This window comes from Anoplophora glabripennis, unplaced genomic scaffold (genome assembly GCF_000390285.2).
Source record: "Anoplophora glabripennis isolate ALB-LARVAE unplaced genomic scaffold, Agla_2.0 scaffold23, whole genome shotgun sequence".
Classification (NCBI taxonomy): Eukaryota; Metazoa; Arthropoda; class Insecta; order Coleoptera; family Cerambycidae; genus Anoplophora; species Anoplophora glabripennis.
The window spans coordinates 196,496-222,503 of NW_019416624.1; the positions used below are offsets into that span (position 1 = coordinate 196,496).

A 26,008-nucleotide genomic window follows, 5' to 3' on the forward strand; every position below is an offset into this window, starting at 1 on the left:
CATATAATAGAGTGCTCTGGACCAGTCTGGAATGCTCCAATAGTTACACCCGGAAGCATCTTCGCCCAGAAGTAATTAATCCATTGGAATGAGGAGCTCTGAGCCATTTTCTTTTACTCATAATTTCGGAATCATAACGTGTTACGATCAGATGGAAACTATAATCAGATTGCTAGATTTCGGATCGTAACGCGTTATGATTCCGAAATCATGAGTAAAAGAAAACAGCTATGATTAAAGATGATCTATGCTTATGAATAAATTCCAAGGTTTCTAGACGGGTCATTTTAATTTTTTTTACTGGTGATCATTTTTTTTAATATGTATGCATGTTTTAAAAATTTCTCCTGGTTCTTTAAAGCTAAGTTGAAATTGGCTGGGAAAAATATGAATGCTTTTCCATTTAAGATTTAAGCGCTACAAAAGTTTATAGCATATTCGATAATAGATCGTCTGCCCGAAAAGTTGTGCGAAAGGAAATATCTTGTCAATCAACGAACATAACCTAACACAACTAATTTGACATTTTTGACATTTTGACTTGTAGAAGTTCTAGTCGAATCGTAAAAAAGGCGCTGTTGTTCTTTAAGGCGGCAGGTGAAAATTTAATCAATAAGTTTAATTCATGATTAATCAACGTAGATTGTTCAGTGTTTCGTAATAAATGTTCAAATATTTATACATTAACAATTGTTTTCGTATACATTTCTTAAATGCAGAACATATAACCTCAAAATTAAGTTATTGTTTTATTACACGTGCTTTTGTGTTTACAATAAACGATTTTCAGAAGCTTGAATATTGAAAACGATGACTGATGAAGAAGGTAATTTGGTTAAAAATTAATAATTTATCTACCCTTTCTTTTAAATGTTTATTGACTTTTTAGAGTGTCCAACTTTAACAGACCTTACTTGTGGTGTTAATGAGGATGACGATTCTGATGGATGGGATGAAATGGAAGTTAGTGGAGAACAAACGACATGTTTGTTTTGCCCATTACAATTTCACACAATAGCTGTAGCGTTAGATCACTGTCGATCTGAACATAATTTTGATTTACTTGCATTGAAAAATAAGTATAATATGGATTGTTATTCGTACATAAAAATGATAAATTATATAAGGCTGCAAAAACCAGATCCAAAGATTTTAACAGAATCGTCTATTGCCCTTTGGGATGATGATGTGTATTTAAAACCAGGGGAGATGGAAACTTGGTTGATGTACGGTATGTATGATCAGTACAATATCCGTAGTACCTATAGTCACAAAGAAATATTCTGATTTTATTTCATTATATTTTTTTGTTTTATTTGTGTTTAATTTCAAGATTTTGATGATCTGGGAAGTGCACCTTCAACACCTCATTATGCAATTGATGGGAAAACTCCAATAAGTAATATAAATTTTTCTGACTTGCAGAGACAGATACAGGAATTAAATATGCAGGTAAAGTTAAATGTGTCAACCATATTTACAACCCACTATTGTATTTCTTGTTTTGAGAAATGTGAGTGGAATATGTTAAATTTTCTAGGTTAGACATAAGGATATGTTGCTCGAAAATTACTTAAAGGATATGGAAAAAATGAAAGAAGTAACAAGAACCATTGTAGATTCTGGAGACAATGGTACGAGGAAAATACAAAGTAATTTTAACTCAACTGGCTGTGATAGTAGTGATTATTTTAACTCGTATTCTCATTTTGGTATTCACCATGAAATGTTAAATGTGAGTAAATTTTGTAAAAAGAAAAATTAATGTTGAAATAAGTTGGAGATTTTTGAGGAACACAATGTGTGGCACAAATTTTTAGGATAAAGTGAGAACTGAGAGTTATAGAGATGCAATATTAAACAATATGCAATTATTTTCTGGCAAGATAGTTCTAGACGTTGGTTGTGGTACTGGAATTTTGTCAATGTTTTCTGCAAAAGCTGGAGCACAGAAAGTTATTGGAATTGACCAGTCAGAAGTTGTTTATAAGGCAATGGATATTATCAGGTAAGTAAGTACCAATAATATTCTCATGTGTGCTGTTGTGGATGAAAATTTTTTTTAATTACTTTGTATTATAGGGTTGTCCAATTTATTGTGACTTTTACATTATATATATTTTTTTCATTAATATTTTCCATATAACATTTTTATTGCTCCCTTTATACCGAATATCTTTATACAGGGTGTAACTTTAAGTGGACGTCAGTTTTTTACGGGTAATTTATTACTATTATAGTGCTTACTTGTTTCCATGAATTCCCTGAAATTATTATTTTTTTAAATCAAATAAATACTCCAGTTATAATTAGTTTTTTAAATTGCGCTTTAATTCTTGTGTATGCCGCCACTGAACAGAGTAAACCAGCGGTTCCAGAATTTACGTATGAAGTTGTATTCCTCACTGCCGGCGTTGCCTGTTGCTTTTATACCAACTAAACCGTGCGAAGTTAAAAAATAATTAAGCAGATCTGATTGATCTTGTATAATTTATGGACTTGTTTTTTTAAAGCCATCACATTTTTTTGATATCATTGTGGTACAAAAGCAAACTTGTAAAAATGGGAATGGGATTGGCCAAATATATAGTCTCTTAATTTCTTATTTAATATTCGACTATATCGTTTTGTGAAAAGCTGTTCGTGTAGTGCCGTTGTGTGGTGCAAGTGTATAACCTTATAAAGTTATTTGTTTACAGTGTATTGTGTTTTCTTTCTCATGTTTTAAGTGATATTACGGAAAAGCATCAAGAAACAGCCGAGATGATTAGAGCCTACTTTCTGTCTGAAGAAAACTATTCTACTGCAGGAAGACGATATCAGATAGATTATCCCAAAGGGCAGTATCTCATGACGGGTGATGTGAAATTTGCTTTTTAATAATATTTTCTTTAAATCATGAGATTCGGCAATGACGTATAGCACAGCTGTCAATTGTGCATGTGCTGCGACTAATACGTGCCGTTGTTTGAAATGACACTAGCTTGTCGAGAGGTGGGGTAGGAAAATTATTAAAAAAAGGTTAAAAAAAAATTAGTTTTCAGGATGGAAGAGAGAGAAAGAGAGAGAGAGAGAGAAGTACCTATTGATAGGTACATGTTTCTAAAGGTCAAAGGTAGCCTCTGTGTAAATATGAGCCCCACTTAAAGTTACACCCTATATTTTTTGTTTTTTCGGTTTTCAATATGATATTGAATATGATTTTTTTCCAGGGAAAATAACCTGCAAGAAACAATTCATTTAATAAAGGGGCAGGTGGAGAAGACAACTTTACCTGTAGAAAAAGTGGACATTATTGTTTCTGAATGGATGGGATATTTTTTACTTTTCGAAGGCATGCTGGATAGTTTTATCTATGCTAGAGATACTTATTTGAAAACAGACGGGGTCGTATTACCTAATAGGTGTAACATCAGTCTAGCAGGGATTTGTGATTTAGGTAAGGATTCTGAAATATAATCTTTTAACTTAAATGAGAAAGTTATTAGTAGAGCTCGACACATTGGTGCGTAAATAATGTAGAGGGGTTAGTAATTAGGACCCATGGAGTCATTCAGTGGCTAGATCTGTGGCTTGTTTTACTATATCTAGAGATTTTAAAATGTTTTCTGTTTAATACTAACTTGTATATAAACCCCTATTTGGAAATACGACGTTTTGGCCCTGGAGTATTTTTGTCCAAAAACGTAATGTTATTACGTTGACCCCAAACGGCTTCGATATTTACGTAATTTTTATTAACGGTAACGCGAAAATAATAAATTTATAATAACACAGACCCACAAAAAAAAGTAGCAGGTCCGAAAGACAAGAACATGGTAGCTATATGTTTTTGGGGTCGCTGAATCCGAATCCGGTGTCTGTTTGACCCTCTTAGCTCTGGTTGAAGGTCAGTTCAAGTAATCCGGGCGAATTAGACCAAACACATGTCTGTTTCAAAAATCGGGCCTAACTCGAATTTTATGGGCTTAAAATTAAGTAAAAAATACACAGAATAAGTCTAAATTTGTGTATTTGTAGAGGTCGAGCGTCTTTTTCTGTAGTTTCATACAATTTCAGTCAAATTTTTTTTTTATTTAATTCTGAAAATTTTGCACTTTTTTTTCCCACCACTAATTTTGCAATGTAACAAAAATTTTGCGAGCTTTCGCAAAAGTATATCCTTCTAGCAAATTTCCTCAGAAACAAAATCGATAATTATACCTCATGTCGTCATGTCGATTAGAGGCTTATTTTCGGAGATATAAGTGAAAAACTGAAAAAAGAACAACTATTTCTTTCTTTTGTTATAAATAATATGACGCTGGACCTCCGCAAATACACAAATTAAGGCTTTTATTCTTTGTATTTTTTACTTAATTTTAAACCCATAAAATTCGAGTTAGGCCCGATTTTTGAAAAAAAAAAAACAATTCGCCCAGACTGAAGGTCAAATGTAGAGAATCAGTCGCCAATAAAGTAAACCTACATATTTATATGTTTTTGGGGTCGGTGAATTCGAATCCGGTGTCCGTTTGACCCGATCAGATCTGGGTTAAGGTCAATTCAAAGTCAAATGTAGGGAATCAACTGCCAGCTGTGTAAACCAATGTATCCATACGTTTTTGGGATTGCTGAATCCGAATTCGGAGCCTGTTTGACCCAATTAGCTCTGGTTGAAGGTCAATTCAAGGTCAAATGTATAGAATCGATTGCCAACAAAGTAAACCTATATATTTGTATGTTTTTGGGGTCGCTGAATCCGAATCCAAATATTCTGACCACAGAAGTCATCGTAACGATAAAACTATATGCTAAAGGTTCACCTTTTACTTGCATTTTTATTTATTTAACACAGTTACATTATTTTTATATATCTTAGTGACGCCATTGACTTTGCATACAAATGTCGAGCTTAACTTATTGTATTAATATGTGACTAATTCTTTTTAATTTTTTTGCTAGCGGTAGCGTTAGTCAGTGGTATACATTTTTTTGCTTTGTGATCTTGGTTTCTTCTGTATTTTAATATTTCACATCTGTTGGTTCTATTTTCCATTGTAATGTTTTTTTTATATTATCATCACAAAGTTATTAACTTATTGAATAAAAACATTAACAACATAGGCATGTTTAACAATGTGACTGTAATCTGTATAATATACTTTTCCATTTTAGAAAGGTATAGTAAAGTCATAGATTTCTGGGACGATGTGTATGGTTTCTCAATGAAATGCATGAAGGCCGAAGCTTTGAAAGAAGCCTTTGTTGAGACCGTGCCTCCAGAAAAAGTCCTAACAGACTCCGCTGTTGTGACAGATATAAATTTAAGGACGTGCAACGTAAACGCGTGTATTTTCAGTTCGAAGTTCAAGCTTACCGCTAATAAAGACGGAACTCTGACTGCTGTTGCTGGATATTTTGATACATTTTTCGACTTGGAAAACAGCGTGGAATTCTCGACAGGACCTCATAGTACAAAGACTCACTGGCAGCAAACCGTGTTCTTTTTAGGAGAAACCGTAAATGTGAGAAGAGGTAAGATAAAGTTGATGTAAAAGGTGTTCTGAATTTATTATAACATTTGTTATTGAATGTTTATAATAAATATTTGGCTCATTGAGTTCCAGAACATTCGAAATAATTTTAACTGTTTCATTGCTGGAACTTTGCAACATTTGTGTGTGAAATAAAATGAATTTTTAAATTTTTTAGTAAAAAATAATTTCAAAAAATTCCTATTGACGTCGCATATTTTGTACTTATTTGTTTGTAGGCGAAGTCATAGAGGGCACCATATCTTGTACGAGACTCACCAAAAATGTGCGAGGGCTATCGGTTGCGATCACAATCAGAAAAAATAAGTATCAGTACTATCTAGATTAACGATTTTTATTATCTTTTATATTTTGTTTTAAATTAAATTAAAAAATATATTACAACCAGTACCTAAATCACTAAGTTAATAATTTATTAAGATACAAAACTATGAATTTTTAAAATCCATTATTTCGCACCCTGAACACCTGGTTTATAGGATTGAAAGTCGTCCGTTGCGTCGTGAAGAATGGTTGTATCCTGTTTCTGTTCACGTCTGGTTGCACGTCCGCTCTCAATATTACGACACCTGAAAAAGCAATAGAATAAAAATTACAACCGAGAACAAAGAAAGATGATCGAGGTGAAATTTTCTCGGAATAGTAATTATTTCGAGATATTTTCGGGATGTTGAATAAGTTCTCGCTCTTTTTTCTCGAAAATTGCTTTAAAAAAAAAATTGTAAAATTACCGTCACTGAAACTATTGTCTATCATTAGCTACTTTTTTTTTCTATCTTTTTGGCAGGATTTTAATTCAACATTGAAAAAATGACACGTCTTTTGAGGGTATTCAATACTCTACCCATTCTTTGGCATCTTTATAAGAATGTAAGTGCTGCTTAGGTAGACCATGTACCATCGTTGGGAACAAGTGATAATCGGAGGGGCAATGGTGAATATGGCGGGTGGGGTAGGACTTCTGATTTGGAAGTGATTCCAAGTAGGTTTTCATGGGTTTTGCAACATGCAGCCGAGTGTTGTCATGTTGCAAAATCACTTTTCTCTGCTTGTATAGCGCCCGTTTTTCCTTCAATATTCAGCTCAAAAGCATTGAATGTAGTCAATAACTACACTCAGTTGATCCCATAAAATGTTGGGAACCATTTATATTCAACTTTGCCGACGATGTTGGGCTTGCCCCTTGGTATGCTTAGGATTATCCCAACATATCCATTTTTCATTGCCAGTTATGGTACAATATAAAGAACCTTTCCTTTTTTGCCGCTGAAGCAGCTGTTCACAAGTGCAAAGGCGCCGTTGGACGTCTCTCGGCTTCAACTCGTATGGCACCCAATATCCTTTTTTTTGAAAATGTTTGATCAACTCCCAATGATTCTGCAAGTTCAGCTAGCATCTGACATGAGTCTTCATGAAGTAAATCCTTCAATTATTCATCCTCAAACTATTTTGGTGCGCCAGAGCGTTCTTTATTTTCAACATCAAAATCATTATTTTTGAAGCATCTCAACCAGTCTCTGCATGGTGCTTGTGACAGAGCATGGTTGCATTGGTCACCGCAAGTCCCGACAAGAGTTCTGTGTTCTTCAGCTGCAGTTTCCTTTCAAACAATGTAGTGCAGTGAAATTCCCCGTCAATAACCTTTTTTCGGCATGAAATTCGACATGTTTACCACAATGACAAAAAAGGTAGTTAACACTTCCGCAAAATAACATACACTGAATTTCAAGCTTACTTATAGTACTTCTTTATAAATGCATTAGCATCTTAACTACACGCTTGCAGTTCTGGTAACGTAATCTTTTGGAAATTAGCGAGAACGTATTCAACGTCCCTATAGAAACCAAATATATATCTTTCATCAATTTGTAATGTACAAAAATAAAATCCCTTTATAAAATTTCTTTTATTTCTTTCTAATAACCCAATTTCAGTAATATTGATGAGTGCTTATTCTAAAATCACCGATTTTGCAGCAATATGGATAATTTTTTTTTGTGTACAGCTTACATTAATTTCGATACTTTTCTCACATTTCTAGAAGATAGGCAAAAACCAGTTAAGATGTCACGGGTTCATTTTTTGAGAAAATTAGTCACAGGTAAATTAGAGTCGTCCTTTCTTATTAGTTTCGGCTTATGCCATAATCAGGCAAAAAAGAAGAGTAACAATCACTGGAAAAAATTGGCTGCATAAAACTGCTGATAAATGACTATAAATTTTTGCGTAGAAATAAAAGTGCCATTAAATTTATAAAAATAAAACATTTTCACAAATAACAGTTATTGAGAGCACACAAAAATTCAACTACATACGATAACCGACATATATCAAGAAACGTTTAAGATGTGGTGTTCATAATTCAATTTATTTCAAAAACGGAGCCCTTAATATTTTAACTATTTTTTTAAGCATAATTTCATTTATCAAATAAGTTCGATTCTTGATGATTAAATCATGTTTTGTATCGAACGTTATGAAAATAATGAATTACGTGAAATCTTTAGACATACAAAAAATTTGCAAGAAAAAATTACAACAAGGCTTAATATTTATCACAAATCAGTGACGAAGTTACCAGCAAAAAAATTAAAGTTTTTTTTTGTGCAGAGGTGGAATAACTTCCCCATTTCTAAAAATTTGATTTAAATCAGATAAAGTGCTTTACTGTTATCAGAAAAAAAAAATAGAATATTAGCCAATTTTATATCTACTGTGAAGCAATTTTGGACAGAAGTAAGGTAAGTGTTTAGTCAAATCATAATATAATTTTAAAATCTGTGGTAATCCAATGTTTAAGAATATTGGAACACCTTGTATAAAAGAAGTGTTTGATGATGTAAAATGTGACTAATTTTTAATTTTTGCCCAACCCAAATCTGTGACTTGATGCAGACATACAGTCATACAGACCTACTTTTCTTAAGTAAACTATTATAAATTAATATCGATCGATATTAATATATTATCAAAAAAGATTAATGTTTTAGAATTTTGAGATATTTTGTGGTTGAGAAATACGCTTACCTGATGGATTCACTTTCACTTTTATTTTCGTTTGTGGTGACAGTACACCGTAATCTACATCTTCGTATAAGTCCTGCAAAAAAATAATTTTTATTACACGGCTATATTGAGTTAATGAATCATAAAAAAGAGATTTATGCAAACATTTTTATCCTCAGGTCGTAGGTATCGCAACAGAATATGGAATTAATACATGAATGTCTCTTATTATTTTATCGATTGAATGGATTACGCTTCAGCGTCTTGAATTTTTGATACTGCAGAAAATCTATGTTATAACTCAATATTTTGGTAAGTTAATAAATATGTTCACATAAAATAAATAACATTGCAAAATGAAGGTAGAAGTATTGTGCAAAAAATATTTTATTTTAAAATCAATTTAAACTATTACCTATACATAGATAATATTAAAAACATTTTTAATGAACCACATTTGATTTTAGAAATCTATCGCCTCTACATATAAACATAATTATGTCTGTTGAAGCAGTACAAAAATATTGTCTTGGCTAGATTTTTTGAAACAATGCATACTTAATATTTCGAACAAGTCCCGTAAATTTTAATTTGTATTTTTTTATTTTCATTGTATCAGAAAACTTAGGTTGGTATTTCGACGAACATGCGCAATGAGTCTAACGACATTTTGTTTTGACAAACTGTTCATTCGGATAATATGTGGTGTGATAAACTTCTTTAAGTAATTTATTTTCGGTTCTTTTGCTGTGTTTTGGTTTTCTGAGTTACGGTTTAGTGATTGTGATTATTAATTCTGCTACACTTTGTGTTAGTTTTGAGAGTTTTGAGTAGTAAAATTGAGTCAATCGCGGGATTTCTATTAAGTACATTATCGGTATTTGTTCGTTTTGAATTGTTTTAGACTTGTAAGTTACAATAATTGGAACTATAGCGAGTTTCACCGTGTTGGTTCAAATATTGCAGCTCCTAAAAATCAAGCATAAGTGTAAAAAACTGCTAGCCCAGCAACAGGTAAGTGCTGCATCTTTTTTTCCATTTAGGTGAATATTTCGGATGCCTGAAATAAACTAGTTCAGGCTTATTTAATTCCAATATCTTGAGAGTTTTTATAGAAGTTTTTGCTTTTCGTAGATGTTTCTTTGATGCATGTTTATCTCCAGAATTATAGACAAGCCATAGGCGTATCATTCATTTTTTTTGTTATTAAATGTTGTAACTATTAATATCATAAATTTTTATCTAGGCGTAGGTAAACGTTCTACACAGTTAACTCCAAAAATATAAAAATTTAAATTATTTTTAAATTATGATCTACTTAATTGTAGGTAAGGATTTAATTTAGAAATCCATATGATGTAAACGAATTTAGGCCGGTAGGTACGTCTCAATTTCAGACTCTGAAATATGCAAAAAGATGATGTTATTTATGGATTGTTGAATGATTGTTGCATTGACGAAACTTTACCTGTAGGTAAAGTTTGACTGTAGTGCAAAAACTGCATTGTCATATTCAAAAAACCGCTGCCCTGTAGTTTCATTAATTTCCATTTGTGAAAAAGAAATGGTAGTAATGTAGAATATACAGATATTAATTAATTTATAGATATTGTAATGGAAACTATTCAGATATTAAACTAAGTATATGCTTATTAATTTGTCTCAATTGTTTTGGCAAATGTTAATATTTGCATTTTATCAACGTATTACATTGTTCATAATATACCTATGTTGTGGCACGTAACAACGTAAATATAACATAACAGAGACAAATATGAAGATTATACATATGATAGAGTACAGTTTGGGTCTGTGCTAATATATATTTTTATTTTTAATGGGTCAATTAAATGGAGAAAGTTTCGGAATTGTATGTTTCCCACATATGCATATTAATATCTGGCAATTCTGTGGTGGTTTAATTAGGTTTATCCAGTGGCGTACTTGTATAGACTACTATCCATTAATAGTATTATTAACCGAGTTATTATTAACTGCACTGCATTTTCTACTTTCTATAATAAATAATCAATAGTAATGAGCACGTACTTTGTTTTATCTAGAAGAAATATTTTATTACAAAGAATATAGATACCTATAAGAAAATCCAGGGTACTCCAACAATACAAAATGGACACTTGAAGTAGATATATTAATTGAACATTAAGTTTTTTTTACCCATTTTTACCCTGATTACATTACATTTTTACGGCCATAATATTTTTAATTAAAAAATACTTAAACATCGATTACTTAATGTTACTTAAAAATATAGGTAGGTATGTAAGCGTAGTGTTTCCAAATATTTTTCTCAAAATGTCATTATTTTTGTGCATTTAATCAATATTGACCGTAACCTTCTCAAAATGAAACGTACCTACTTACTATACAGGGTGCTTCCTTTATGACTAAAATGCCCGCGGTAACACCCCTATAAATTTTTAGTTTTTATTCGTTTTATTATTTTTTTTTGGAACATGGCTCGTAATTTACAAAGAAAAAAATTATCCTCCCTCATTCAATGGGAGACTCCATCAATCTTTTGGTTTTAACAACTGATTTTTAATAGGAAATATTTATTAACAAAAGATCTACGAGTGGGTATATGTATGTATTGAGAAAGTAACATTTTCGTGAACTAATGATCTCCAAATCAAAAAAAATTATATAACTTTTCATTTTGTAATTACTTTACCATTTAGTGCTGAGTGCTAACAAATGTCACAAAATAAGTCAACAGAAGGACATAGTAGTTTTACTTACGTAGAAATAATTTTTTATGAATATTTATTTAGATTTTTTGGATTTGTTTTTGATATCCTAGGCGGTCTTGCATTTTTGAGGAGTAAATTTTTATTTATAAATTATATTCAATAAGTCATACTTTGAAAAAATTGGAACAAATCGTACAAGAATTAAAAAAGTTGTTAGTCTCTATATATATTTGGTATAGTGGAACATTCGGTATACGATTATACTGAAAATGTATTCTACCTGTCTGTAAAAGTACCTATACATTTCGTTGAATGAATCGGAACTCGCTGAAAACAAATAAACGTCTTTTTCTGAGACAATACAGAAATTAGGAAATGGGAAAGTATCTACTCCAACAATTGAATAACATGATTGTTAACTAATTGGATAGATGTCAAAAAATTTTTCCTTTAAGCACAATTGTCATACTTCTCGGACTTTGCTTTAATTTTTAAACTATAGGTAGGTACATGATTTTTGCGAAATAAAACGAATGACAAAATCCTCGCAATGATCAACATGAAATAAAATTGCATACGTATTATGTTGTTATTTTGTATAGTAATGGTGCAACTGCAAAATATATACTCTATTACTCTACAATTGTTATCCAGTCCTGTTTTTTATGACTGTCCTCGTTCACGCACTTCTGCACACCTCGCGCGATCTGGCCATCTGTCCATCCACGCTTGAACCACATGTCAGGGCGCCACACACTTCAGTTTTCTGAGCTAAAGAAATCAACATTCAGTGACGTCGAAATTCTGAGGTTCTTAGTAGTACCGATTTTCCGTACCTCCTCCACTGGTTGCCGTATTTCAGTCAATTATGTCATCCAAGACCATCTTCTTTGTTACATTTTTAATAAATCAGTTTAGTCCAGACGGTATCTGTTTCAAAAAGTCCATATTTGGGTGAATCGTATATCCACGGAGATTTTTGGCTTTTTGGCTTTGAAATATCACTAGAAATGAAAATTTTTCTATGCGAATAAAAAAAAACCGTGGGCTTCACTTTTGGCGGCACAATATGTTAAAAAAATTCGAAATATATCATGTTTTTTTTCCTATTTAATTATGTATCTTTTCAAGAGTTCATTTTAGTCGAAAATGGAAGAGGAAAAAATGTTTGTAATTAAATTTTACAAAATATGACTTGTTACAAATCGAATGAATCAGGATTATTATTGTAAAAATCGAAAAAATCGCCAAAAATTGTGTTAAAGAACATTATTTTTTAGGGAATTTTTTTGGGGTCTTCATACCTTCATACTTGGCTCAAGAAAGGTTCATGTTATGTAGAATCATCACACCAAACTTCATCAAAATCGGTTCGATAGATTTTGCATAATAATTTTGCAATCCAGATTTTGAAAAAAAAATTGCAAATTTTCAAAATTTTGCACAGCAAAAACCAAGGCCCTTAGATACTTGAAAATTTAATCACATATAGAAGGGCTCTCAAGCTTTCAAACTTTTTTTGAAAAATTCGAATCCGTCAATTAGGAGAGCTCTGGCGCTTGTTTAAACATTGGTCGAATTTTTGTACATATAAACAATTAGAATAACTGTGAATATTCAATCAAATCAAATTTTTAAAACAAGTTTTAAAAGTTATTAATTATGAATAAAATATTATTGATTTTTTATAATTAATTTATTAATTTAATCATCATTTCTTTTGTGATTAAAGTATAATTCAAATATTATTTATTGTTTAAAATATAATCAAATGAGAAATTAACTCATTATATTACAAAATTTCATAATTATAGTACAAAAATTCGACCAATGTTTAAACAAGCGCCTAATTGACGGATTCGAATTTTTCAAAAAGCGTTTGAAAGCTTGAGAGCCCTTCTATATGTGATTAAATTTTCAAGTATCTAAGGGCCTTGGTTTTTGCTGTGCAAAACTTTGAAAATTTTCAAATTTTTTTTTTTCAAAATTTGGGTTGCAAAATTATTATGCAAAATCTATCGAACCGATTTTGATGAAATTGGGTGTGATGATTCTACATAACATGAATTTTTCTTGAGCCAAGCACGAAGGACCTATACCCAACTTAAAGACCCCAAAAATATTCCCTAAAAAATAATGTTCTTTAACCCCATTTTTGGCGATTTTTTCGATTTTTACAATAATAATCATGATTCATTCGATTTGTAACAAGTTATATTTTGTAAAATTTAATTACAAACATTGTTTTCCTGTTCCATTTTCGCCTCAAATCAACTCTTGAAAAGATACATAATTAAATAGGAAGAAAACAACATTTTTCGAATTTTTTTAACACATTGTGCCGCCAAAAGTTAAGCCCTCGTTTTTTTATGCGCATAGAAAAATTTTCATTCCTAGTGATATTTGAAAGCCAAAAAGCCAAAAATCTCCGTGGATATACGTTTCACCCAAACTAAAACAGATACCGCCTAGTCTAGTTTTATTTCAGACAAGTGTATGTGAGTTTCAGATTAGTCACATATTATTTGTTTCAAAAAGCATCAATAGTATGTCAATTTCAGTTAAATGTAAATTATTGTATTTCAGAATTTGTTAACGGTATTTTAGCAACAAATTTTTTGTTACAAGTTTCTAATATACGTTCACATACGAGTTTATGAACAGTTTTTTTATTAACCATTCGAAGTATATTCCACATTTCGAGATTCATTTTTCTAGAGTCAATCAAATTTACTTTCTTAGTTCTTTCACTTTAATAACAACTGCATATATTGAATATGTCGAATAAAATTTAAAAATGTGAAAATAAGATCTGGAAGTTGTACTTACTTCGACTCTATAACCCGTAGGTGATGTAAGCCCCAACTCTTTGAGGGTAACGGCTACATCAGACGGTGTTCCGTCTGTCCGCCTGTTGACAAATGCTATCGCATAAGAGAAGTAGTTTTGGTACAGCGGCGTTATTGGTCGTGACCAAATTTCAATCCCTTTGTGCTGAAACAAAAATGGCAGTGTGAGAAATATACAGCCAAATTCATAAAGAAAATTAAGAAAACTGTTTTAGATAGGTACAGGCTGATTCACTATATTTTGACCCCCCCTTTAACTTTTTGTTTTAAGAGTTATACAAAAATGTAAAATACAAAAGTTGCACGATTTTTTATAAATTTTCCGAAAATGATATTTGAAAAACAAATGAAGTCCAAACAAAATGGCCACGGATGTCAACTTTGTTAATTTAAATGGAACACCCGGTATATTTTTACATATTTGGATAGAACGTACGCTGTCGAGCATAGTCATATAGGGTTTGTTGGGTCCATTTCTAACAATAAGCGAGATACTATTAAAAAAAGGAAATAATGTTTTTTATTAAGAAAATAAGGTATCTTGTAATTGGTATACCTCTTTCAGGCACTTCTGCCTTTTTTCCAATTACGTAAGGGTTTACAGATTTAGTTGTAATATATTTTGAAATGGCGAACATTGATATGGTCCAATATATATATTCTAACTAAATCTCACTAATTAGGCTGTGAGAGGCCTAATTACTCATGGACAATGTTATATGGTAGGCCGTGACAGTGACAGGTAATGTCATGATAACATCGTTATTGATTGACAGTTTGAATTATGATTTAATTAAAATAGGTTACACAGCAGTACAAAATTGAAATATTATTAGGAATTAAAATAGAGTATGTAGAAGATCTTTACTCTATTTGAATTCCTAATAATATTTCTACTTCTATGTACCCTATTTTAATTAAATCATAATACAAAATGTCGATCAATAACAATGTTGTCATGACATAATCCGTCACTCTCACGGCCTACTATATAACACAGCCTAATTAGTGAGATTTAGTTAAAATACCTATACGCATTTTGAACCATATCAATGTCCGATTTGTCAAAATCAACCAACTAAACAACTAAATCTGTAAATCCTTACGTAATTGGAAAAAAGAGAGAAACGCCTGAAAGAGCTCTAACAATTACAAGATATCTTATTTTCTTCAGGGCGCCATATTCTTTAAATAGTGTTTTCCACAAAGATAAATAATTTAAAACATTTAATAACTGAATAATCTAAAGTTTATCAAATAATAGGAATGTTATTTCATGCCATCTGGGTATTTTCAAAGACGCCGCAGTAAAACGAATAAACAGATGCAAAAAACGATCAAACCATCAAGGTTTTAGGTAGTGAAATCTACGAAAATACTAACTTTTTTATATATAATTCCACATGTAAATATTCTTATAACATTTACTTGCTTAGTCCTACATATAAAATTGTTTACTTTTATTTATAAGTACGTGAAAATAATTCTTAAAATGTGGGGTTAGGATAACAGCAAACGCATGTTTTACAAACGCTTTTTTTAGTTATTATTTTATTTGAGTAAATTTAAATAGTAATAATGAAAAACAGAACATCAAAGATTTTATTTTTGTGTTTACTTTTGTTCTACATGTTTTACTTTTCAAGATTTCAGTACCTAAAAATGCCAGAAATTTGACTATTTCTCGGCCTGGGATATGGCCATTTTAAAAAAAACTTTCTTTTCTTTTTAATAGTATCTCGCTTATTGTTAGAGATGGACCCAACAAACCCTATATGACTATGCTCGGCAGAGAACGTTCTATACAAATATGTAAAAATATGCAGGGTGTTCCATTTAAATTAACAAAGTTAACACCCGCGGCCATTTTGTTTGGACTTCATTTGTATTTCAAATGTCATTTTCGAAAAATTCATAAAAAATCGTGAAACTTTTGTATTTTACATTTTTTATCTCTTAAAACAAAAAAGTTAAAGGGGGGTCAAAATATAGTGAATCACCCTGTACCTACATTAATTTTATATCATTAAACTATATGTTTTTGCTCCATAGTGAATTCAAAATTGTTTCAGTTTTCCATTTCAGTAGATAATTATGATTATACCTCAGCGGTTTCATATCAGAATTTATTTTCTAACCAATTTTCACATAATAAATAGTATGTTACATTAAAATTATAGATCCTCAGCATATTGACACTTCAGAAATCAAAAAAATATCCGCAATTAGAAACATAAACTTCTAAAAAGAAGTGATTTTAAAAATTAAATATTAATTTTTACAAAAAAACAAAAATAAGAACTGTATTTTTGGAACTCATATCTAAGGACGAAATAGGCTAATCAAGCTAAGTATGCCTTAACTAAATACTGCCTTGTCAATTTAAAGATGTCAAAATTTAAAAAAATCAAATTCTAATAACACCTCAAATAAGTAAAAAATTTTCTTAAAGAAGGCAATGATAGTGAAATAATCAAATTGATTGATGGAACAATATTTTGCAAAGTAAATATACCGATAAAGNTGTAAGAAATATACAGCCAAATTCATAAAGAAAATTAAGAAAACTGTTTTAGATCTGTTTTAGATAGGTACAGGGTGATTCACTATATTTTGACCCCCCCCTCCTTTAACTTTTTTGTTTTAAGAGTTATACAAAAATGTAAAATACAGAAGTTGCACGATTTTTTATGAATTTTTCGAAAATGACATTTGAAAAACAAATGAACTCCAAACAAAATGGCCGCGAATGTCAACTTTGTTAATTTAAATGGAACACCCTGTATATTTTTACATATTTAGATAAAATGTACCCTGTCGAGCATAGTCATATAGGGGTTTGTTGTTGTCGAATGAGAAATTTGCAAATTTCTAAGGACGAAATAGGGTAATCAAGCTAAGTATGCCTTAACTAAATACCTATTGCTTTGTCAATTTAAAGATGACAAAATTTAAAAAAAAATCAAATTTTAATAACACCTCAAATAAGTAAAAAATTTTCTTAAAGAAGGCAATGACAGTGAAATAATCAAATTGATTGATGAAACAATATTTTGCAAAGTAAATATACCGATAAAGACATTTTAAAGATATTTTAAAGACGAGAAAAAATTTTAATCAAGAGTGCCTTTTTTTCGGAAAATTAATAATACAAATTTTTTACTGTCCGTTTCTATCAAAGTAGGCCAATTTATACACAAATTGAAATTATAATATCAATTTTAATTTTAAGCAAGTTTTCTTAATGCCATATTTCTGTATTGTAACAAAGGTAGTTTATTCTTTAACGATTTTTATATTTACCGATTTTTTGAGCACCCTGTACATGCAAGATGAAAGTCCTCCATGCCAACCGCATTTTAAAAACAAGCAAACATTTTAATCAAGAATGCCTTTTTTCTCGTAAAATGAACAATAAAAATGTTTTACTACAATCGCATTTTAAAGGCAAGCAAAAATTTTAATCTAGACTGCCCTTTTCTCGTAAAATGAAAAATAGAAACATTTTCCCTCTTTTCCACTCTAACCGTGGACATACTGTATATCTAGATATTAATTTAACAATTTCGTGCATATAATTACAGAAATTTATTAGCTTACCTTGTAAATACGCCTTCCTTGTATACCCAGGGGATCTTGATCTACAGCTATGATTTTCTTATTTTGTAAAATGGCTTTGTACTCTGGTCGTATTGTTCTTAAATCTACCGACATAAGCAGTGGTGCTGCTAAAATTGCCCATAAGGCCATTTGCGTCTTGCTCTGTTCGTAACTTAATCCGAAATTTCCGATTATCAACTGAAACAAAAGACAATTGTTATTAGATTTTGCGTAAATTGCATTATTTTTTAAACAAAATAGTACAAAATGTCAGATCATTCAATAACAATGACAAACTTGTCAGTAATTACTAAAAATAAGGGAAATAAAAATACATAGTATAGAAAACTAGGAAATGAAGTATATGAGTCTTACAAACAAATATTTAAATTTTATTGCAATGATGCACATTGAAATTTATTTGGAAATGGGATAAAACATGTCATGTTCATTCATAAGTTACACGTGAGGGTAAATGAGGCCTACATCTTCCTGGTAAAAATTTAACGTGGCGCATTCACCATTTTTTCGAATATTTAGAAGTAAACAGCACGATGCACAGTGGGGCAGAATCCCAAAAAGCTGGCCAAAAGAAAAAAAATAAAGTTTCTAGTTCGGTAATTTTTACTGTTGGGTTGGCTGGAGTAATATCCCAATTCTCAGAATCTGTTACTATTAGGGTCAAATCCCCTATACCTGCTTCTTAAATCACTACAAAGGCGACCGCAACTCGAGCAACACCTGGCTCACGCGTAGGAACAGAAGTAATAGTTGTGTTTAAGTGGTTATAAAATTTCGTAGAGTTTACCGATTTATCTCTAAGAAAATTGAATCAACTCATAAATGTACGTAGATTATGATTATGCAGGTTAAAATACTCAATATTTTTTATAAAAAATAGTAATTGGCTACCAAACTTACGTGAATTTTACGTTATAAAATGAAAACATAATTTAGTTTTGAAGAAAAAAGTTTAATAATTCTGCAGAATTCTATCACTTAACTTATTGGACAAAAAAGACAAAAGTATTATCTGTAAACTAAAAAAAAAGTCAGCTGCCTATAAGTGCCTAACAACTTTTTGTATAGGTTTTTGTAAAATGTAGAGTAAAATGAATTTCGCCTTCTCTGGACGATGGAGGACATGGGAAGATTGCAGATAATGAAGAAATTCTTTCAACATCAGAAGATTCAACGGATGCTACAAATAAAGATTTTTCATCTGATGGTGATTCTTTTCTTTTATGAAAAAACTGGAATTCTATATTACAACTGTGGCACGGGATTCAAATAAATTATTCCCGATACTTATTTAACGAAATATATGAATAGTTTAATATGTCTATTGTCATTTTTACATCTTCTTCATGCTTGATAAATGTGACATTATTGTAATTGTTGTTTAAATCATGTTATTTAATATGAGGCCATCTTTTATGGAACGTATGGATAAATGCATCGAAGAGAATGGTGGACATATCGAACACTTACTTTGACATACTTAAACTTGTAATGTTAGTTAGCTTAGTTTTTTGTTTTCTTAATATGTATAAAATTCATTTCTAATTATGATTATCACACTTATAATTTAACTGCTTTTATTTAATTTTTAAAAAAATTAAAAATTTTTAAATTTTAGCTGTCAACTACTATTACGTTAATATTCATCCTGTTGATGTAAAAACATAATAGCAATTTTTTTACAATAGTTTAACACCCTTTATCTTCAAAACGAAGCTTCTGCGGACCAATGTTTGATATGAACTTTTTGTCTTAAAATCAGTCAAATAATCGTCTGTTGAATTTATTCTACATACTTAATTAACACCCTGTATACAAACTGAATATTATAAATTAAAGTAAAAGTGAAAGTATAAACGATCAAATTATTAAGACCCTGACAAGTAACTAGCACGATAACACGATCGTAAATAATTTATTTTATACATATACTACTTACAAGACAAGGAAGATGGGATAAGTTCCATAATTGAGGAGGCGCAGTTTTAAAAGAACATTTAAAAATTAAACCTTTTTCAATTTTTGTACTTTCGGGAAAATTTATTTTACATAATCGACGTTTTATCAATTAAATTCTCATGTTCATACTGAAAGTGGAAATTCCTAATCTTTTAGAGGTCAACAACTACATTCAAATGATGTGATTTATATTTTAGATGTACATATTTTCTTTAAAAAAAAATGAAAACTGTTGTTTAAAAACAATCATAATATATCTCTTAAAATTGACTTATTATTATTTAAAACGGTTATTTTTACCTAATAGTCTTGTCCCATATCTTTTGACGATATATTAATATGACAAGGGAATTGTAAAAATAATGATATAATAAGTAATGCATTCTGTATATTCTCAGGCAATAATTAATCTACTCCTATTTTTCACAAATGTATATTCTTTATACACATTATAACTAATTATGTTGTTATATAATACATATTATTTAAAGGTTATATCTTCACCTGTATGGTGTAACAGTCGCTTTTAAAGGAAAATGATCTTTGGTAATTTCTCGTGGATATCTTTTCGTTTTTTTTTTAAGTTATTATGAATAATATCGTGTAACCAATCGGATTATGTAATTTTTTTTAATTCGCATACTCGTACATTAGAAATATAACAGCGTTTATGTTAATGGAAATAGTATTCTGTAACCTTGACCATTCCCAATAAAAATCAATCGTAATGTTTGCACAAGGTAAAAAATTATTAAGTAATTCATAAAAATTGAAACAGAATTATAGAATTAGGGTATCTTTGCCTGTTTTTAAATAATAGTAGGTATGTTTTGAAATTAACCGTTTTATATAATTGAACTGGCGAAGTCATTAAATAAGATTTATTATAATTTCTATATTTATTAAATGTCATGTATGGAATACTTTCGAAACTTCGATGACGATATGAAAAAATCCGGAATGAAATAATTCTATTTCAATGTAAATCTTTTGTGAAAGGAGAAGTATAGATACATATATCATTTCAACATATAGTATCCTGCTTGGAAGTAGGTATATCTTGTTATGTTTGCAGACTAATTAAATATTTTAACATTATTAGCATTAAATTTAGCTGCTTTTGGGATATACCGAAACAATTTATAGTACCTACCGGAATTTGAGAAACATATTAGCTATCAAGAAAAAGTTTGAAATGTTTATTATTACTTCTCTTGTTTGAAAATATACTGTAATACGCGTATGCATAATTAATAGTACTTCCATACAGTAATAAAACCTTTGTCCAATAATTTCCCGAACATATTGTAGCATTTAAGGGGTTATTTCATCACATGCTGCCATTATTCGGTGGCGAAGATGTTCTAAAGAGGTAGGTTTCGTTTTATATATAACACTTTTCAAATGACCCCATAAGTAAAAGTCCAATAGTGTTAGATCAGGCGATCTTGGGGGCTATTCAATGAAACCCCTTCTACCAGTGTTCGGGAAAATGTTGATTCAAAAAGTGTGGCGGAGCGCCGTCCTATTGAAAAAATACATCATTCTCTGGGATCTGATCGTCGTTTTCAAGAATCTCCACATATTCTTGCAGTTACCCGGGCCATTTCATTATTTCGAAAATAGAGAGTGACAATCTCAATTCTCTCTGCAGTGGTGTAAACCATGATAATTTGAATCGTTTGCTTCAAAATATCGAATAATAATAAGTCAATGGATTTCACTAACTAGACAATTCTGATTGATGTAAAATCGAAACAAAAAATACATGTAAAATTGTAATAAAACCCATGATCTTATCAAGACTTCGATGATAAACCTCAGTTTTCACAGTTTCATTATCCGGTGAGTTTTTTATTACTATTTCAAGTCTTTTTTTCGATTTATTTCACCAACATTTTCAACAGTTTTTTTACATTAATTTTCAGGCAGAACAAAAAAATTTCAGCATATTTGTAAAGAGAATTGAAATACCTTTAAAATGATGTGCCACTTAACCCCCCATGCCATTTAAGATTTTTGAAGGGGTTGCCACCCCGTTTAGTAGAATGACCCTACATCTATGAATTTATGATCAAATGATCCCCTTGAAGGCAAAATCGACCTGTTTCGGGGTTTTCCGAAAAAACCTGTTGCAATGAAAATATTTCAGGTATACTGTTTTAATTGGGCCACCCTGTATATTATTATGTGTTTATAGGGTTTATGTTCCATTTGTATATAAGAATAGATATGTTGTATAAAGACCCGTATCCGAATCTGTATATAACAGTTGTATTAACATAATTATTCGTTTTCATAATGATTGTTTCCGTTTTTAACGTGTAAAACACGTCTTATAGTTAACTGATCGTCACCTCTCGATGCATAATCGGTTATTATCGTAAAATTTTCGACAGACAGTGCATTGACTATTACACTTCTAGTTTGATGAAAATAAACAGTATAGGCATATGTTTGTGGGATACATGATCATATCGCGTTTTGTGAAGTGAAAAATTATGTAAGTGTCTGTTTTATGGTTTGTAATTGTTTTGTTTTTTCAAATAATGTAAGTCGTCTAAATCTTAAAAATTATTTTCTTGTATGCCCTATTAGAAACCGCTTTACATAAGATGGAGGAACAGAAGGCTAGCGGTGACACAGAATAGCATGGGTAAAATCAATCAATTAGAGGAAATAGAATTAAAAGAAAAGAAGCTCAACCTTTCAGGGGATGCTTCTTCTTAGGGTGGAAGAGTTATAGTGCACATAGTTATTGCAAAAATCGTCTATTAATGTCTAAAAAGTCACTTATTTGTAGTAAAAAAATATATTTACCTATATTATTATAAAACTAATCCTAAGATGACAACCTAACAACAGCGATAAAAACTTTTGCTAGGGTAAATATTATATTGTAACTAACGTAATTATAAGATAATCTTGCAACAATAAAAAAAAGTTAACAAAAAACTTTTTTACCCCAAATAGGTTCCTTTACCAATTTTTTTATTATGACAGCATCGTAACCTTTCTAAAGCCTATTTAAGTAAAGAAGATATTTTGTTATGATTAATTTATATTTATAGTTAAATGATGTATTCCTCAATGAAGAGAATGGAAGATAATCACCTTCGTACTTGTCAGTTTCGTATTATTATTTTTTTTATATAAAGGTACGCGCCATACCCCTTTTCTACTGAATAAATATGGAAAATATATTTAATACTCAAAAACATTGTTACGGGCTTATTTTTTGTTTTTCTCTTTTCTTCTCATTATTTGAAATCAGAGATTATCCTTATCTGATTAATTAAAAAAAAAATACAATTGGAATGTTTTAACTACGGCTGTTGCTTAGCATTAGGTTAAATTTTAATTAATTATAGGCTTATTCGCGCAAATATATGAAAAATATTAATACAATAGGTTTTATTGATTTGAAATTAAACGCGGTTTACCGGCAATCGGATCTTTTCTTGCGATTCTTTTTTGTTAAACCTTTCCGTGGCCGATTCGTGTTAGCGCTTGGGCGAGGAGAACGTCGTTTTAAGTATTCTGCGGCGTGTGCTCTAGGCACGATAAAAATTATCACAAATTGTGTGTGGATTTAGCTGCTTCTGTGGGCACATTTCGTTGAGGTGTATAAATTCTGGTAGNGTGAATTATGCTGAACAGGATGAACGTTTTCCCAATGTTTTATGTAGCGCTTGCAAAATTATCCTATATCGGTCAGTGAAGTGTGGAAGTATCGGGAAAATAGCCCTGCCGGACTACACAGAGTTCAAAATTTTGGAGAAGAATACTAGGCCGATGGGTTCCTGCATGATCCTTTTGATCTTCTGTCCATACTTTCACAAGAAATTGAAATTTCGAAGAGAACAATTACAACTTCACAGTCAAAGGGTCGAAGACTATATGGAGTTTTAACTAATTTCACGAATAATATTGATCATTCGATCTGGAGTATCACAAAACATAAACAATCGGGGGTGGGGGTTGGCGATAGTTCAATAACCTCACAAATCAAACAAGGATGGAAATAAATGAAATGATTCTCGCTTGTTGACATACTACCGCAAAACTCACTCGAATGAAAAATTATTTAAAATTTTTTTTATTTTAACCTGTTTCTGAGAATCGTCAATGAGTATCTCCGGTCTTAGTAAAAGGGGCAATTTGAAAAATATGCTTGTAAATGTAACTAAAAGTGAGCGAAAGGTAGAAAAATCTCGATATCTCGAACAGTGAATTTTTCTTCGTTGAAAAAGGGTGTTTTTTCGAAAACGGCTCTAAGGATTACGGTGGATTTTTTTTTCTGACCTTCTTATGACTCCAGGAATCGAATGCCGAAAGAAAATCGGTGGTGCTAAAACTTCGCATTTAAGTCATGTTCAAGCCCACCGTGACAGTCCACTGTGCATCATCTATTACGCTTATTCTAGTTGTATGAAAATAGACACTATGGGCACGTGTTTCGTGAGATACCGCGTTGTGTGAAGTGGAAAATTATGTAAGTATGACTCTTTTATAGTTTATTATTGTTTTGTTTTTTCATATTTAAATCTTGTCTAAATCTTAAAAATTATTATTTCATGTGCAGAAATCGCTGAAGCTTTATATAAGATGGAGGAACAAAAGACTAAAAGTGACAAGAAAGAACATGGATAAAGTCAATCAACCAAGGGAAATAGAATTAAAAGAAAAGAATGTCAACCTTTCAGGGGATGCTTCTTCTTAGGGTGGAAGAGTTATAGTGCACATAGTTATTGCAAAAATCGTCTATTAATGTCTAAAAAGTCACTTATTTGTAGTAAAAAAATATATTTACCTATATTATTATAAAACTAATCCTAAGATGACAACCTAACAACAGCGATAAAAACTTTTGCTAGGGTAAATATTATATTGTAACTAACGTAATTATAAGATAATCTTGCAACAATAAAAAAAAGTTAACAAAAAACTTTTTTACCCCAAATAGGTTCCTTTACCAATTTTTTTATTATGACAGCATCGTAACCTTTCTAAAGCCTATTTAAGTAAAGAAGATATTTTGTTATGATTAATTTATATTTATAGTTAAATGATGTATTCCTCAATGAAGAGAATGGAAGATAATCACCTTCGTACTTGTCAGTTTCGTATTATTATTTTTTTTATATAAAGGTACGCTCTACTGAATAAATATGGAAAATATATTTAATACTCAAAAACATTCTATACTCGTAGTTTCACTTATGGGATTTTTTAAGGAAATTTTAACAGTTGTGTGTCTTGCAAAGTAAACATTCCTTGATAAAGTGTATAATAACAGTAATTGTTTTTTTTTTAATAATCTGCATGTTCTTAAAGTTGTAGAAGTTTATAATCAACTCTAAGTATAAGATAATCAAAATCAATTTGTTTTATTGGTTTATCCCAGTAAATTACAATTACAAATTGTCGGGTACAAGTTGTATGTATGACTAGTCAAATTGTAATTTAGTTTGCTCTTTTCCAGGAATATTCAGCCAAACCTTATGCCGCGAGTTTACGCAACACGCGACGTATAATGATATCTTTGATATTTGTGATAACGATTTCCTGATTCATTAACCGCAACACCAACGCATTAGACATCTACCCGTAACCGAACCATAATGCATGCGCTTACTATTTACACATTTTTTTTCTGATTTATTACTCTTGCATGTGACATTTAACAAGTACTTAATTTCTTATTTAAGTGGTATTACTATGTCCATAAATTATCAGCATAATCTTTCCGTCACTCATTAAGTCATTGTTTATTACATCTTTAATAAAACAATTATGTAAAAAAATAATTTAAAACTAATTTTTCAGGAAGCGTTTTAGTGTTATTTTAATGTTAGAAGTTATTTATCATTTACTTATTTATTGACACTGTTCTACAGGGGTAAAAATCCAACTACAGTACGGAAGGGTAAAGAGAAAAAAATTAGAGAAGAAACAATAAAAAAGAGAAAAAAATAATAACGGATGAAAGTACAATAAAACAAAAACGTGTTCAAAAACTATTTTGTTATAAATATAAAAAGAGAGCATCAGTAGTTAAAAATTTCGATTAAAAAAAATGTATACCTACATACACATCAGCTAAAATATAATGGTTTTATTTTGGTAGAGCTGGAATTAAAAATATCTAACTAGTAAATTACAAGAATTAAGTAGGTACATTAGGCTGGGCCAAAAAATCGACTATTTTTTTTATTGAAAGATATATCGAGACTCATTCAAAAATATCGTGAGAGTTTATATTCATTAATACATACGAATTGGCGTCTATCAACTTTCTTCCCTTAACCCTCTATGAGCC

At 30.6% G+C, this 26,008-nt stretch overlaps 2 protein-coding genes across 2 annotated transcripts in view; one reads left to right on the forward strand and one right to left on the reverse strand.

Moving 5' to 3' along the window:
* The first annotated feature begins 553 nt into the window (after window positions 1–553).
* On the forward strand, window positions 554–5,884 carry LOC108903556 (protein arginine N-methyltransferase 1). Its single transcript, XM_018705780.1, has 8 exons — window positions 554–826; window positions 890–1,231; window positions 1,334–1,452; window positions 1,541–1,735; window positions 1,821–2,008; window positions 3,213–3,439; window positions 5,158–5,517; window positions 5,756–5,884. Exons 1-8 carry the CDS (start codon window positions 811–813, stop codon window positions 5,863–5,865), a joined length of 1,557 nt encoding a protein of 518 aa, XP_018561296.1. The 5' UTR covers window positions 554–810; the 3' UTR covers window positions 5,866–5,884.
* An 83-nt stretch (window positions 5,885–5,967) lies between these two features.
* LOC108903557 (alpha-N-acetylgalactosaminidase) overlaps window positions 5,968–26,008 on the reverse strand; it is a 92,523-nt gene continuing 72,482 nt past the window's right edge. Inside the window, exons 5-8 of the mRNA XM_018705781.1 lie at window positions 17,707–17,904; window positions 14,087–14,251; window positions 8,565–8,637; window positions 5,968–6,106 (exon numbers count right to left, since the gene is read on the reverse strand). Coding sequence (XP_018561297.1) covers window positions 5,976–6,106; window positions 8,565–8,637; window positions 14,087–14,251; window positions 17,707–17,904 — 567 coding nt within the window. The 3' untranslated portion in view covers window positions 5,968–5,975. The remainder of the gene's footprint in view (window positions 6,107–8,564; window positions 8,638–14,086; window positions 14,252–17,706; window positions 17,905–26,008) is intronic.